The following is a 16,966-nucleotide window of genomic DNA, read 5'->3' on the forward strand; positions in this document are numbered from 1 at the left end:
TTCTTGAAAGGCGGCCATTTTGGTGTCAAATTGAAAGTAACCAATGAGAGAACGTCTTTGCACATGGTCACCTCCCAGAATGTTAGTTCGCTAGCAGACAGCAGCGAACCATGGCGTGATAAGGGTGTCTCTGCACACGAGGGACTATTACATTCATAGTACTTGGCGCCGAATCGTACAATCATAATCTTTGATATTTATGTATATTACAAAAGAATTATTAGTGCACGTGCGTCAGGTTAAAGTTGTTTTATAACCAATTTATTACCTTATTCGAATATTGATCGTAGTTACTTCGACCACGCTGAGACGGGCGTTAGTCTCCCGCACACATTTATTTAACGTAAGTATCCATACAAACATAATTTATCCTTTTCTTTTTTTTTTCTTCTTTTCTTTTCTTTTTTTTTAACGTATTCATTGACTAACGTGTAAATCATTCCAATACAATCGTCCAATGTTTTTTTTTTATACCGAATGATTAATCGATCCGTTTTTTCTTTTCTTTTTTTCTTTTTTTACTTTAATATCGTCGTTTAACTCTTCACACGTTTTGCACCCGGGTATGACATAACCATCCCAGAATTCCTTAGTACCCTATGTACTGTATTTTACAAAAATTTCTTTTTTTTTTTTTTAATTTAAATACAAAATTCGTGAAAGAAAATTCATATTAAAATTATCATTTAATTGATATTGTACGAGTCATGTGATTAGATTTCAATAAATGGCGCGAACGTCTTACATATTGTAATAAATTTAAGAATTTATATTTTTTTTTCTATCTCTACAAACGTTTTTATCTTTTAATCCGCGTATTATCAACGATAAGTTATTAGCTTTGTTTCTATCAATATCGTCAGATTAACTTACCTGAGTAATTATAATTGATTATATCTCAATGTTCGAGCATGTTTCATTTTTTTTTTTTATAAAAATCATTTTTATTTATATAGAATAGGGCGTTAAGATAATTGAAGAAGAATGATATATCAAAATCTACGATGCTTTAATTTATCTTGTCAATCATTCGCACTTCAATTACTCAATCGATACACGACGTAGGTCTGATTTAGCTATTCATTATATTTATATGTCTACAAAACTTAATTATAGATTTTAAAACTATTATAGTTATTTATTTTCAGAGAGATATGTACACAGAATTCTATTTTTATATTCATCAATAATAGTTCATGTATAATGATGATCAAAAATAGAATTTTTCAGGAAATAGTATAATAATATTTGACAAAATTAACATTTCATCTATTGGTGTGTTGGCAATGTTTACTAAATAACATAAAATCAAAGATAATATAATATTCTAAACACATTTGTTACTTTCCATAGTTCATTTTTATCTTGTTTTATTTTGCCAGACAGTTATACAGTTTCCAACTTAAAATCTGAAACATTTAATAGACAAAAAATACTATAATTATTTTGTAAAAGAAAAAGTGAAAAGTTTAAAGAAAAAATAATAATATAATTTATAGATTGAACGTTAGTTTGTCAAAAGCCGCATTACAATCGATCGTAATACACCTGGCTACGCTTTGAATCTGCGCGCCACAGTTCGATGAATCACGTGGTCAGTTGAAGCGCGCGTTTGTTTATCCATTTCTACGCTAGATGGCTTCTTACTTTTACTCGTTAACATTAGATTAAACACTTTTTCTTAACAAAATAATTATTACAAATGATTTTAACTTGTTAACAATTATTATTAATATACTTTTAATGTATACAAAATCGTATAGACTTGATAAAAATTGTATTTATTCAAATTATAACTCATAAAATAGAAATCTTGTTGTTCAAACTTTCTCGCTAATGTTCGAAATAGTTTGGATTACTATATAAGAAGGAAAAGGTATAACTTTCATCAGGTAGTCTGATACTTCCCAGTACCTTGGTGCATGTGTCGCATCAGAGGAGTTTTGAAATATCCTCTTATGCGAACATAACTTATATTTCTCTTCTCATTGGCCGAATTTATTGGTCAAAAAACTTTCCTTGGTGTTTTAAAGCCTTGTTCGTGGACACTTACAATGAAATTTCGTTAGCACCATTCCCGTCCCTTGATATTTGTCTTGGTTTCTGATTTCTCTAAACCCGACCGAATCAAGGGGTTATATCTTACTGTGGAAGTGACGTTGACTATCTTTTTGCAAAAATTTTTACAATATATTTTTTTTGTTATTATATTTTTTAATTTTTAGATAGATTAAATCATTACTGATAACTATGTTCTTATCTTCTTGTAAATTTGTATCGATTATCATAAAAAATCGTAGCCCATTTAGAATAATATTCTTAAACGAATAACACGGTCATATTTGTTAACACTTTTATTCTTACAATTAGACAAATTAAAATTACTGACTAAACCAAGCTACGTTAATTTTCATCAAAATGTTTCCTTTACTAACGTTAATTGATAAACTCTATTACAGTCTTCTGTATAATTTTTATATAAATAAAAAATAAAATTTAATAATAAGAAAAAAAAAACAACTCACGTGCATTCAATATCGCAAAGGAATTGTAGTGTCGACTTTAAAAAATCTTTACGAATAAGATTTGTATTTTCAAACTGTTAATTGACTTCACAAGTAAAGAAGCCATGACCTGTGACTTATTTTTGATTCGAGTAACTCGATGCAAATTAGTTTGAACGTCCGGTTTTACATTCCTTTTACAGTTTATTTCATGGACAATAATTTTCAATTTATTCAAAACGAAATTGTTTGTGATTTTTTACCTAAAATTACAAAAGCAAAAAAAAAATCCTCCCCGAAAATAGTCGAATAATTTTCAAACTGTCTCTCATATTTTTCTACAACATTGTTCATAAAATTCGATTTATTAACAAAAAGTAATATAACATCAAATAGTGTGTATCGTTGATGAGATTAGATTGGTACGAAGCTTTTCTAACATTAGAACGATGATATGCCAATTAATTGGCCATGACCACGAGACATTTTCAAGAGAAAAGAGGACAGACATACACATATATTATTTTCTCTCTTTCTAATTTGTCCCTAATGGATTCGACAATTTTACTCGTATTTCTATCCCTTTCTCTTTTTCTCTTTCGAACGAGCACGCGTGAAGTGCCGTGTCGTGCCATACCGTGTCGTTGTTCTGCAATCGTTAAAAGGTGTGCCACCGATATCCGATTAGTTCTCATCAAAGTTTGCTACTGGTAAGATTAGCTCTTTAAAAAAATCCTGATAATATCTTATCTCATCTTATTTTTATTTATTATTCCATTTCTGTTTCTAATTATATATATATATATATAATATAATACGTTTTATTTTATTTTACTATAATAACCTGTAATAGCACAAAATATTTAATATTAAAAAGAGATTTAATGTCTTTAAATACACATGTATTCAATATTTTTCAATATTTTGTGCTACTAGGGACTATTCAGCCATTTTATTTTTATTTATTTACAATTTTAGATTATTTAATCTAAATATATAAATATTAAATTAATCTCATTTATAGCATTTCTACAATTATTATCTTTCTCTCTCTCCACTTTCAAATTTCCCGCCTTATTAAATTGGAGATTAAAAAGAGATTGAATGTCTTGTTAATATGAAATACACATGTATTCGAATATTTTACAATATTTTGTGCTATTAGGGATTATTCAGCCATTTTATTTTTATTTATTTACAATTTTAGATTATTAAATCTAAAGATATCATAAATATTGAATTAATCTCATTTATATCGTTTCTCCAATTATTTTCTTTCCTCGTCTCCACTTTCAAATTTCCCGCCTTATTAAATTAATTAAATTTGTAAATACTTACGCTTATATTTTGTTTTGTTTAGAAAACGTGAACTAATTACCAGTTCTATGGAAGAGGAAGAAGAGGAGAACAAGAAGAAGAAGAAGAAGGTGGAAAGTAAAGAAGATGGGAAGGAAAACGATGAAGAAGAAGAAGAAGAAGAAGAAGTTAGTGAAAATGAAAGTGAAAATGACGAGAAAGAGGATAAGGAAAATGGCGGGAAAAATGAAAGCGACAACGACACGTTTGAAAATGATTCAGCATTTGACTTAGAGGGTATGGAATATACGCAAACAGGAAGGAAGACCAGTATTTTCAATTTCTATGCTTTTAATGAGAAAGGTGAGTTTTTTTTTTTTCTAGCACTCGTCTAACGTGACTTTTGACTGCAAATATACATGCGTACATTTTTTTATTGCTAATGCAAATCTTTACATATAGTTTTATGTTAATTTTCTTTTTAAAAAATTTATCATACATCCAAAAGTTAGGGGAAAAAAAGTAGAAATTGATTTTTAAACTTTGTCCTTCAATCTCTTGCTACCACCAACGTGTCATGGCTGAAAAAAATAGGTGTCACACATTTTTGGCTACTTCGATCACCTTCTAAAAATACTATAGTTTCTGAAATGTGTTAAAATAAAAAAAAAATAAAAATAATAATACAACTTAAATTTCATTTTAAACGATCGACATTAAACTCATCTTCCTCGGTAACGTTTTTTTCTTTAATCATTTGGATCAATTTAAAATCCTCATTTACAGCATAATTTATCCATTTAAATATCGTTAAAAAAAAAAAGGATACAGTTTCCTTATATTTTTTCCTTATTGCAGAATTGATGTTGATTATTTCTTTTTATTTTTATCACGTAAAAATACGATAATAAAAAAAAAAAAAAACTCAGAAGCACAATTTGTTGAATTTTCTGTTAGACCTTGAATGAAATTTTATGTAATGTCACAAGTCACGTGACTAGAATAATTTAAATATCTAAAAAGCAGGAAGAATGACCGTGAAAACTTGGCAATCTGAAGAAATTCAACATAATACGTAACAAAATTTAGAACAAAAAAAATGTGCTTTTATATTTTAGTATCGTGTCGCGAAGTTTTACGTAGCTGTTAAAAAATATAATTGAGTTATTATTGATAATGAAAAGTAAACATATTGGGATCTTTGGCAGGGGCGTAGCGTGGTTTAGCAAATTCGACCTATCTACTCTAATTTTGAATTTAGCCATCTGATAGCGTATTCAAGTGCTAGAAAAGATCCCACGTGTCGTAGCAATTTGACCTATCTATTCTAATTTTCAATTTAGCCACCAGATAGCGTATTCAAGTGCTAGAGATCCTACCACGTTTCGTAGCAATTCGACCTATCTACTCTAATTTTCAATTTAGCCACCAGATAGCGTATTCAAGTGCTACAGATCCCAATATGCGAAACAATATTTTCAAATGAATGAGTTGATTGTTATGCAGTGATAGAGACATTTGATAAAATGATTGTGTATGAATGCGATTGAATTTGTCGTGTTAGTCAAACGTGTAATGTCAACAGCCTTTAAAAGGATTGTTAGTTGTATATATACACACTACATATGCATTCCATTATCATGATGCATAATTTTAACTGCAGTATGAAAGGAGGAAGTAGAATCGTATTATATTGACAAGATAATTTACATACTTCTCTTGTTCTTTTCCTATTAAATCAACACTACTGTAAATTCATAATTATTATCTTTATTTTGATTTCATGGTCAATGAAAAAAAATTGGTACAAAAAAAAAAATCTTATGAAAATTGTTCGTCATTCTCTACTTGTGTCAGTCAAAATTCATAAATGGCCACGAATGAGAGAAGGAAATAAACTGCTATGACGTATGTGCAAGTACGTAATATAAACAGGGTCGAGCCTTCCTCAGTCATCCAATCAGCTAGCTCGTCTTCCATGCCAATGTGACGTCATTCATCGCATCTGGATAGATATATAGGGTGTCCTACTTTGATCTGTTCTGCAGTAGCATGATACCACACTAAATCGTGCTACAGATAATGAAAAAAAAAAGAAAGAAATATTTCTTTCTCTTTTTGAAGAGAAAAACATTCAAATCAGTTTCTGCATAATATACTAAAACAAAGAAAATCACAGCTGTATAAATCAGTAAAAAAAAAAAAAAAAAAATGAGGTTAAAATGTTGTTTGTATTGATGAAAAGAATGCGTTTTTCTTTTTTTTTGTATGGACTCATTGAAACCTTTTTATTAAAGAATTTGTAGAGAAAAGAAATGTTGAAGAATTTGCATAGAAGTATGGTTTAAAGGTTAGATAGGGTGCACATGTGTGTGCATCTCTTCTCGTTTAATTAGAAAGTAGAACGTCACGTTGGTAGAGCCTCTATTTGAAATTATGTCACGTCCTTTACACATCCATTCATCTTTCATCGAGCATATTGCACACACACATATATACATTGAACTTATGTACTCAGATGAATTCATTTGTATTTTTTTCTTCAATTAATTAAAGAATTTTTGACATAAGTTTCAATGTTCAATTGATTATTAATTGTAACTTTAGTTTACTCAAATGATAAATATTTGATCTATTGAATTGTTGATCAATGCGTGTCGATATTACAAATGAATTCATTTGTGCGTGTTCCTTTCGAATATAAAAATGTGTAATAGAGTAGTAATATTTAGTCGTCCATTTTTATTTTTATCACGTTTTCGAGAAGAGATAAAATTGTCCTTGAAGTTATAAAAGATAAAAACAAAAATGAGAGGGAATGAGAATTCAAAGTTAAGTTCAATGAAAGAATATGTTGAAATCTTATTTATAATTAGATTTTTTTTTTTTTTATTACTAAGTTTCTTCCTGAACAGTTCAGTTTCAAAGTACAAGTTAATAAATGTTGTTTTATTATTTGCTTGTTATATAATTTACATATATTCAGTATTTTGAAAAGGAAATTTGATCAATCAATTAGTATAACAAAATAACATACTTTTATAAATAATTGTTTAATAAAGACAGAACATGAATATGACGACGGACTGTAAACTTTAGAAAATTTCTCATTGATCATGTTGTCATTAATAATATGTGTACATACATAATATCAAAGTAGCAAAGGAAATTAAAATAAAAGTTACGTAAAATGTAAAAAGTAGTAGAACCGGTAGTAATAGTTCGATACATTCCCTGACACATACGTAAGTGCATTTATTATATCTATATAGTAGTATATATACATATATACATGTACATGTATGATTATAAATCGGATCTCTCGAGGAAATGACCAATGCTATAGGGTGATTCAAAAGTTCTTAGCACATAGCACAATTTTGATTTAGAGGTTATATAGTTTCTGTAAGGTTTTTTCAATAGATGGCGCTATATTACAATTGAATTATTTTGAAGCTTGGTTTTCTTTGAAGGTATTTCACTTCTACCGTGTGTGATCTGCACACATCTGTATTTTTTTTTGTTTTTATAATAATCGTCTACTTAATTTATAATATCAATAATAAATAATATCAATTAAGTGTAATAAAAAATATGTTGTTTTTTTTTTCTTCATCTTTGAATTTATAAAAGGAAAGAAAGGGAAAGAAAAGTGAAGAGTGGGCTAATGTAAACTTTGATCAAATACAAAGTTGGATGAATTATTACGATTAAGTTCTGGAGGCATTACAGGACAAAAAACTTTGCCTTCGAGATTGACGAATCGTAAGCTTTTGATAGTAGTATTGCGTCAGAGTACATATTCGAGTTCAGTTTAAAAAAGTACATATAACGTACTCATTCGTAGTACATTTCTCTTTGGTTATTCATTTCTACATCGATAATAAACGTTCACGAGTCGTTTGAGTTTTCTCCTGCTTTTACTTTTATATATATATATTTTGTGACACAATAGAAAATTAAGAAGAGTAGAGAAATCGTTTGGTAATTAAAAATTATAGTTGTGTGTACTTGAAGTTTTACATAATAATAATAATAATAAGAAGAAAATGTATTATTTTAACAAAAAGTTTTACATCGAACGCCATCATTCAATCAAATCTCACACAGTGTTTAAACTTCATTTATTATAAATTAATCATTGTGATAATTATAGTTGTGTGTACTTAAAGTTTTACATAATAATAATAATAAGAAGAAGAAGAAAATGTGTTATTTTAACAGAAAGTTTTGCATCGAACGCCATCTTTCAATCAAATCTCACACAGTGTTTAAACTTCATTTCTTTTTTTTTTTTTATTATTATTATTCATTTATTATAAATTAATCATTGTGATAATTATAGTTGTGTGTTAATATTATCAATGTTGGTGAACATTTATTTGATATTGTTAGTAATAATTTAAGTGATAATTATTAAATGAAAAATGTGTACGCGCGACGATTCAAAATTGGTGCCGACGACATCTTGCTGTTTAAAAAAAAAACAAAATATTATTAAGAAAAATTTATTAGAAATTATTCGAATTAATTATGACTTTTTTTTTGTTTTTTTTTTTTTTTTTTTTGTTTAGACACGACGACATTAGATTTTTATTAATTTTTCTTTTTTTTTCCATTTATTTATATTCGATTTGCGTGTAAGTTTAATAATGAAATAAGTTGTTTTAATAATAACACGAAGAACTTTATTTTATTTTATATAATTTCGAAAAAAATTTCTCTGATAAGAAATAAAAGAAATTAAAGGTCACAGATAATGAAGTTATGTTCAGAGAGAGAGAGAGAGAGAGAGAGAGAGAGAGAGAGAGAGAGAGAGAGAGACAACAAAAATTAGATTACGAGATGTTCGATCTCACTTAATTGTCTTCGATAAATATCATTCACACAAACACACACACACACACACACACACACACTATTCATGTGAGATAAATTAGAGAAAGAGCAGGTCCAATGTAAATTACGAAATGATTGATTAAAAAGTGTCATCTAAATTAAGACAATTTTAGATCGAGATTTCAGGATTACTCAACTTTTGTTGATCTTTTGATCTACGATGGTCAAAAGTGATTTGTGTTTAGATAAAACAAATTTCCATTTGATAAATGTAATTATAAGGAATGACTATTTTTATATTTAAAACATTCAAGTTTCAATCAAAATCTACTATAATCTTTTCAATGAAGATAGGATTTGTAAATCGATCTATATTTGTTTATCAAATCTAATTTGGAATATTTTAAGTAACAATTGTGATTGATAAATAGATAAACATATATATATATATATATATATATATATATATATATATATATATATATATGTTCTCAATCTCAATTTTGTCGATTAGAGATTACTTGTAAGTCATCGATGACTAATTCGATCAATCGACATTGAATCTATCTTTTTTTTAAATTTAATTTAATTTTATTTTATTATTTCTATTATAAATGTTGTCTTATGTTTTTGTTTTTTTTTGTATTTTTAGAAGCAATGCCAAGTACTTCGAAAAAACAACAACAGGGTCCATTGATCGGTGTGATAGACGTTGGTACACGGACAGTAAGATTTGTGGTAAGAATAATTTTGTCTAACAATTTTACTTAGAAGTTTATTATACTTTGAAGATAAGTAAATATCATCATCATCCAATTCTCTTATCTTGACGTTGGTATTAGATTACGATTGTATCACAGACTCATCATCATTTCCGTTACGTCGATAGATAACATGGTATGAAGGTTAAAGGGGAATAAAAAAAAAAGGGGGGACTCTCTCGTACAAAGTTACAAAAATTATTCGAGTATAGTAACATTTAATAATTGAAATAAATAATACAGGAATTGATGAGGATATTGCAGGACGTAACGAAATTATTTTTCTTTTCCTTTTTTAGGTTTTCGATTCGAGGCATATAACGGAAGTAGCTTCTCATCAGATCGATATTGAACAATTAAGCCCAAAGGAAGGTTGGCTTGAAGAGGATCCAAAGGAAATACTTTTTGCTGTTAAGGCATGCATTAAAGATGTCATAAAAAGGTTTGAATCACTCAATCTCAAGGTGGAAGACATCGTCACGATCGGTGTAACAAATCAGAGAGAAACAACTTTAGCGTGGGATAGTATAACCGGTGAACCCTTTTACAATGCTATAGGTTTGTATTTTTGTTTCTTTTTTTTTTCGTGTTTTTACACGAATCCACGATTCTTTTATTTAATCTACCATAACGATGAAATCTTCTGTTTTTGTTTTATATATATATATAAATTTATTATTTTTTTTGTTAAAGTGTGGACTGATATTAGAACCGCTTCGACGGTCGATCAAATCATTGCCAAGTTCCCAGACAAAAGTAAAAATCATCTGAAACCACTTTGCGGTTTACCGGTCAGTCCATTTTTTTCTGCTTTGAAAATCCGATGGTTGAGGGATAATGTACCGGCTGTTAGAAAAGCAATGCGTGATAGACGCTGTAAAGTTGGTACGATGGATACTTGGATTATTTGGGTATGTAAAAACATTTGTTTTCCCTTTTTAATTTTCATACAAAAAAAGAGAAAAGAAATAATAATTCAAACATTTAATTCTGTTTGACAGAATTTAACCGGTGGTAAAGATGGTGGATTGTACATAACCGACGTAACAAATGCCTCAAGAACGATGTTGATGAACATTGAAACACTTTCGTGGGATCCCACGTTGTGTAGATATTTCGATATTTCAATGCAAATGTTACCCGAAATTAAAAGCAGTTCAGAAATTTATGGTAAAATGGCAATCGGCCCTTTGGCGGGTATTCCCATATCGGGCGTAAGTTTTCTATTTCCTTACTTCATTTCTTATTTTCAAATGACACGTATACATTTCTGTTTTTTTTTTTTCTATTTGTAGATACTTGGTAATCAACAGTCTGCATTGGTCGGACAAAATTGTTTGAAAAAAGGCCAAACTAAGAACACTTACAGAAGTGGATGTTTCTTACTTTGTAATACAGGAACTACGGTAATTAATAACAATCATTATGGTATTGGGATCTCTAGTATTTAAATACGCTATCTGATGGCTAAATTCAAAATTAGAGTAGATAGGTCGAATTGCTACGCCCACGTCCCTGCCACAGATATGATCCCAATTGTATTTAATTAATTTATGCTGCAATTTTGATTCCTCATCATGAAAACTTATTTCAAGTTGTTATATTATTTCAGAGAGTTTATTCTTCTCACGGATTAGTCACAACTGTTGCATATCAATTAGGTCCAAACCGTCCTGCTGTTTATGCATTGGAAGGTTCGATTGCGGTAGCTGGTGCAGCTATTAGATGGTTAAGGGACAATCTGAAACTTATCAAAGATGTTCACGAGAGCGAACATTTAGCACAAAGAGTATTTAGTACAGGCGATGTTTATTTCGTACCTGCATTCACTGGACTTTATGCTCCTTATTGGAGAAAAGATGCTAGAGGGTTCGTTGTTGTCTATATTTTATTTGACACAAATTATTTATAATTATAATTAAATATTATTATTTTCATTTTTTATTTGATACATTTTCAATTGAAATTAATAACTATATAAAATAATTAAGTAAACATTTGTTTTGTAGAATAATTTGTGGTCTCACTGCCTTTACTACGAAACAACACATAATAAGAGCATGTCTCGAGGCAGTATGTTTTCAAACGAGAGATATCTTAGAAGCGATGTATAAAGATTGTGGTTTTCCATTAAAAAGATTAAATACCGATGGTAAAATGTCGACAAATAATCTTCTCATGCAATTACAAGCAGATTTATGCGGTATACCAGTTTGTAAGTGTTTTCATTCTTCAATTCTTCAATTAAAAAGTTATTTTTTTTTGCAATTATATTTTATTTATTTATTGCATAATAATAATAATATTAATTTCTTTTTTTTTTTTAGTTAGATCCACTATACCGGATATGACGGCACTGGGTGTAGCAATGGCTGCCGGTCATGCGGAAGGAATAAATGTGTGGGAATTTGAAAGTGATGAAGTTGAAAGAGTTGAGACTGATACATTTTTACCTACCACAACACCTGAGGGTATAATTCATATTTTTATTTCAATTAGAACGTTCCTTTTACATTAACTTAATTCTCATTTTTTTGCTGTTTTTTTTTTTTAGAGAGAGATGCTAGATATAAAAAATGGAAAATGGCGGTAGAAAGAAGTTTAGGTTGGGCAGCGGTTAAAAAGTCTGATCAAATGACAGGTAATATTAAAAGTATAGAAAAAGCAAAGCTCGAGGTGTCAAAAATATACGAAGCTGCGTTGTTTAATTATTCTTGTTAATGTCCAGTCTATATACATGGTTATCTATTTTTATTTCTTTTTTATTTGCCTGTATCATCGTAGAGGTTCATTACATACGTGACATTTATAAATATAGTGCCACGTAATCATAGTTAAATATAAATACTTATGATTCTGTTGGTAGATTATATTTTGATAGATCATTTTTAAGCCCATTATCTATCTATCTTTATGTTTCTGTTAAATAAATGATTATTTTGATCCTCCTTTCCTCCTATCTATCCTGATCTTAGTAATATTTGTTTGTCTTCATGTGTTGTTTGCTTTTTTTTTTTTACAAATTCGATAACCAAGGTAAATTACTGTGTTTTATTTGAAAATGTGAATAAGTCTTTCAATATTTGTTTAAAGATTATTCTGTTTTATGTCATTGGTAATGGAAAATTTATTTTTCTAATTATATGTTTTCTTTAAATAGAATGGTAAAAAAAAGTTTGAAAATTTACGCTTCGTGATTTTGATAAAATTCAAATGTATTTTGCGCTTACATGTTAATTATTAATACATAATATTAATTTATTGTTGCAGATGAAAGATATTGTGTATTAGCCTCAATACCTGCCAGCTGGTTCTTAATGTCGAGCTTTATCCTACTAAGGTTTAGCCAATATTTAGAAAATCGGTGACACAACCGATATGTCACTGAAGTGATTCATGAGATAGATGGCAGATAGCCTAATTATAATTTTGAACGACATTTAGGGAGGATGACCGAGAAGAGTTCGGTTATCAGTTATAGAAAAGCAGTCATATTGGTAAGGGGATAACGAAGTTACGAAAGATTAGAAAAGACTTATTTTTCTGTCATTACAGCCTTATATTTGTTAAACAAAAGCTGTTAATAAACGTGAGAAGATACGATTAGTACAGAAATGGAAATAAAATCCAAAGATAAGAAATAAGAGGAGAAATAGAAAACGAGCATGATGAGAAGTGACCACTTCGATAGAAAAGCGTAGATCCTTCGAAGTATTAAGTGAAATAAAAACAGAAAAATATATATATAAAAAAATAATAAAAAAGCAAGAAAGAAAATTGTCGAAAAATTTTAAAAGCTTCGATTCCATGTTCAATCGTATACAATGCGCAAGCAATTATTATGTTACATGTATGATTTATTAGTTGAAAGTGCATCATATCGTACTCTTGCCAATATATAAAAAAAAAAAAAAAGTAAAGAAAAATTCAATGCAAATTTATCTGCCGGATCATTCGTTTCTGATTTACATTTCGAACGAGCAAACGAAAATCATCATTCTGCGTTATTTTTAACAAGACTTACAATTAGTTACAATGTCCAATAAACTCATTTACATTTGTATTAGAGTTCATGATGTGTTTTTAAAGTATTTTGAACCGATTGTTTATTACGTATATGATGATTTTAAGATTATCAAATGATCGAAATCAAATTCTTGTTTGCAGAAATCTTAACGAAATAAAATAAAATATATATCAAAAATCTAGGAATATATAATTCTCTTGATTTTCATAATTAACAACACAAATCTACATTTTTATCCTTCCCACGTATTATTTTAAAATAGATTTGTTTAAAACTCTTATAATAAACTAAAAAAACAAAATATTAAAAAGGACCAATAAGTAATATCAAAATGATTAATTATTATTTTAATATAAAATATTTCAATATTTTTGCTAAATATGTGATATATTTATTAATATAAATATAAACAATGTTACTTATTGGTTAACACGATAATAAAATATATAGAATAAATAAAATAAAAGTTTTATAAAAATAGTTGCATGAATTAAATGACATTTAAAAGAACCGCGCAAGAGTGACTGTGATGCTAGATGCGCGCGCAGGCGTGTCATGCGCACGGAGGAGTGACTAGTGGCGCTAGATGCGCACGCATGCATGCGGCGCTCGATCGAATTAGTTCACCAGTCGGAAGGCAGCAGCACAAGTAGCGGCGACGGCGGCAGCAGCAGCACGCACACATGGAGGTGTATGCATCATGCCGTGTCAGTGTCGATATTCATCGCGTTGCTCGTCGTTAATATCGCGTTCGTCCGTCATTTATCGCGAACGTTCTATTATCGTTTCAATAATATTCGTCAAGGAAATATAATGCAGTATAGTGCAATATAAAAATGGTGCATTTCGTGGGAAATGGGAAGTTTCGTGAAGAGAGAAGAAACTACCAGTAGTAGGAAACTATTCGTCTTCGCGTCCTATCGTTAAAAAAAGAAAAAAATCAAGAGAGAAGAAAGAATCAAAAAGAGGGATAGTGAGAGAGAGAGAGAGAGAGTGAGAGAGGACATGTTCTTAAGAAGTTAAATATTAAAAAATAAAGGATGCATCGTGTGGTGTGTGATTTGTTGGAACGTTGACACGTTCTAAGTCAAAATAAAAATATATAGAAAAAGACAGACGAAGCAGAGACAGGAAGAAGAGAGTTAGTGAGAACGAGTGAGAGAATAAACAGGAAGAAAAAATCGAAGCAAAGTGTTCGCCAAACTGAATGTTTTTCGATTGACAGAATCGTTAGACAAGTGTACATACGTCAAGAAGATAGTTTTAAAAAGAGTGTTAGACAAATCAAAATAAAAAAATAAAAAAAAAACAAAACAAAACGTCAAGAGGTGCATTTAATTGAAAGTTAAAAGTAAGTTGTTTTAAAAAGACGCATATATACGTAAGAGTAAAGTGAAAACAAGTGCATATCAAAAAGTTGAAGGGTGCCGTGAACGAGAGCGCGAATTCGAGTCGCTTCCCCTCCTCCGTGTTAGGGGGAGGGTGGCAGGGGTTGCTTCGTTCGTAACTCTTGCCAAACGAGTGAGAGAGAGAGAGACACGAATAGAGATAGAGTGAAAGAGTGAAAGAGTGAAAGAGAGGGACGCAAAAGGCAACGTCAAGATGTCGTCGTCAGGGCATAGCAGTCGCGGTCGTGCAGTTTACATTGGCTCGATATTTCAAAAGTTGCAGGGTCGTTTTACCGATGCCATGACGCCGCCTAAATTGTCCACGGATAAGCGTATGCTGGACAAGACCTGGAAATTGATGGACAAGGTTGTTAAACTTTGTCAACATCAACGTATGAATTTAAAAAATTCGCCCCCTTTTATCTTGGACATATTGCCGGACACCTATCAACGTTTGAGGTTGATTTATAGCAAGTACGAAGACAGGATGCAGATATTGCATAGTAATGAACATTTTTGCGTCTTCATTAACAATCTTATGCGCAAGTGCAAACAAGCGATCAAATTATTCAAAGAAGGTAAAGAAAAGATGTTCGACGAGTCGTCGCATTATCGAAGAAATCTTACGAAATTGAGCTTGGTCTTCAGTCACATGTTATCCGAACTCAAGGCCATCTTCCCCAACGGTGTGTTCGCCGGCGATCAATTTCGCATAACCAAATCGGACGCCGCGGAATTTTGGAGGGAACGCTTCGGTAACAGGTAAGCAGCTTGCTTATTATTATATTCCATATATCTTTTTAGCATTTCATTTTGAAAATACAGTTTGACAATAATGACAATAATGATGACAAATGCAAGTCTCGTCGATATTCTTCTTTCTTTTTTTTTCTCGACACGCTGCGTTTATAGGTCCCACTTATGCAATTTCTTTTTTACCGTGCTCACCTGCAACCTATCATCCATTTATGCTTCACTTTTTTCCTTATCAACCTTTAGCGTCTCTTAAACACGAAACACCTGGCCAATATCTCGTCCACGACACGCACCATGTTCTCCAAGTTAAAATTGTATTTTATTATTATTATTATTATTTTTATACGCGCGTCTCCTCTTCCATGCTACCATATTACACACATACTTATAATTATTATGAATATGTAGTATGCATGCATAAAATGCATAACGAATAAATGAACGCATGAGTAAGTTCATTCTTGTGTCGGTGCACACGTGCGCTTACCTAACCTAAAAAATCAGATCGAACTCGTTCTTTCCCCCCTTTTTTTTTTTAATATTTTTTAATTTTTTTTTATTTTATCTTTATCTTTATCTCGATTTTATATTTCCTGTTGTCATCTATCTTTTTGAACTCGTTTTTTTACTCGTAGAAATTCTATCGAATGATAAATTGTTGGCTCTATTTAATATATTTGATTTTGAATTCGATTTATGATATTATCGGGGAACAATTTATAATATATAAATAAAAATAATAAATTAATCGAATATTTATATATAATGTGTATATATATATATTATAAAAATGGTATGTATCGAAAACCATTTCACATAATTTAGATATCCTTCTATCCGTAATTTCATTAAATGTAAAAGAAGAAAAGAAAGAAAGAAAGAAATAATAGTAAGACGGTTCAATTCGTTCATTAATCCATCGTTAAACCGAACATTTCTCTCTGATGACGAGGTCGTGATCTATTCAATGACAAAAGGTTCAAGACGTGGGACTCGTCGCATTCTTATCGCTTTCTTGTCAATACTTAGTGTACCAGCATTTTTTACAGCTGACAAAGTTCCTTTTTTCTTTTTTCTTTTTTTTTTTTTTTTTATTCTCTCCTTCTTCCCTTTTCAAGTCTCCTTCTTTCGTAGAACAATATAAAAAACAGGGCTTGTGATAAAGAACAATAAACATACTTACATAAGAACCAAAAGTTCATAGGGGTGATTTCAAGAAAAAAATCATCTTCATTGGAAAATAATACAAGTAATAATATAAATTGAACTTGTAAATAAAAAAAAAAAATAAAAAACCACCTAACAACATATTGGGATTTTTGGCAGGGAGTGTAGCATAGTAATTCGACCTATCTACTCTTATTTTGAATTTAGTCACCAGATAGCGTATTCAAG

General features: G+C 29.9%; 2 protein-coding genes across 6 annotated transcripts in view; both read left to right on the forward strand.

Annotated features, from left to right (window-relative positions):
* Positions 1–85: 85 nt before the first annotated feature.
* LOC107073938 (Glycerol kinase 2) lies at positions 86–13,355 on the forward strand. 3 transcript variants are annotated; one of them, XR_001476830.2, is made up of 13 exons: positions 86–343; positions 3,865–4,163; positions 9,292–9,377; positions 9,700–9,958; positions 10,094–10,311; positions 10,402–10,614; positions 10,696–10,806; positions 11,013–11,269; positions 11,410–11,615; positions 11,728–11,871; positions 11,955–12,041; positions 12,671–12,897; positions 12,956–13,355. XR_001476830.2 is itself a non-coding variant. In XM_015334892.2 (13 exons), the coding sequence occupies exons 3-13, from the start codon at positions 3,890–3,892 to the stop codon at positions 12,766–12,768; spliced, it is 1,953 nt and encodes a 650-aa protein (XP_015190378.2). In that variant the 5' UTR covers positions 86–343; positions 3,113–3,214; positions 3,865–3,889; the 3' UTR covers positions 12,769–13,355. The 3 variants fall into 3 exon arrangements, 2 of the variants coding, with proteins under 2 accessions (XP_015190378.2, XP_015190377.2); XM_015334892.2 differs by adding an exon at positions 3,113–3,214 and having other exon boundaries at positions 12,671–13,355; XM_015334891.2 differs by having other exon boundaries at positions 12,671–13,355.
* Positions 13,356–14,075: 720 nt separating this feature from the next.
* Positions 14,076–16,966, forward strand: part of Cbl (E3 ubiquitin-protein ligase CBL) — a 47,025-nt gene continuing 44,134 nt past the window's right edge. For 2 of the 3 annotated variants that reach the window (XM_015334635.2, XM_089171020.1), the window contains exon 1: positions 14,076–15,577. In XM_015334635.2, the coding sequence (XP_015190121.1) occupies positions 15,030–15,577 (548 nt within the window). In that variant the 5' untranslated portion in view covers positions 14,076–15,029. The remainder of the gene's footprint in view (positions 15,578–16,966) is intronic. The other variant, XM_015334636.2, reaches the window with a different exon arrangement.

This window comes from Polistes dominula, unplaced genomic scaffold, assembly GCF_049000335.1.
Source record: "Polistes dominula isolate Pdom_NZ unplaced genomic scaffold, Pdom_raw_medaka contig_31, whole genome shotgun sequence".
NCBI lineage: Eukaryota > Metazoa > Arthropoda > Insecta > Hymenoptera > Vespidae > Polistes > Polistes dominula.

Excerpts from the sequence above, each read along its gene's own strand:
- LOC107073938 (XM_015334892.2), top strand. The coding sequence starts at position 3,890 with ATGGAAGAGGAAGAAGAGGAGAACAAGAAGAAGAAGAAGAAGGTGGAA. Across the intron at positions 4,164-9,291 it reads CTATGCTTTTAATGAGAAAG|AAGCAATGCCAAGTACTTCG; the intron begins GTGAGTTTTTTT and ends TTGTATTTTTAG. Across the intron at positions 9,378-9,699 it reads CACGGACAGTAAGATTTGTG|GTTTTCGATTCGAGGCATAT; the intron begins GTAAGAATAATT and ends TTCCTTTTTTAG.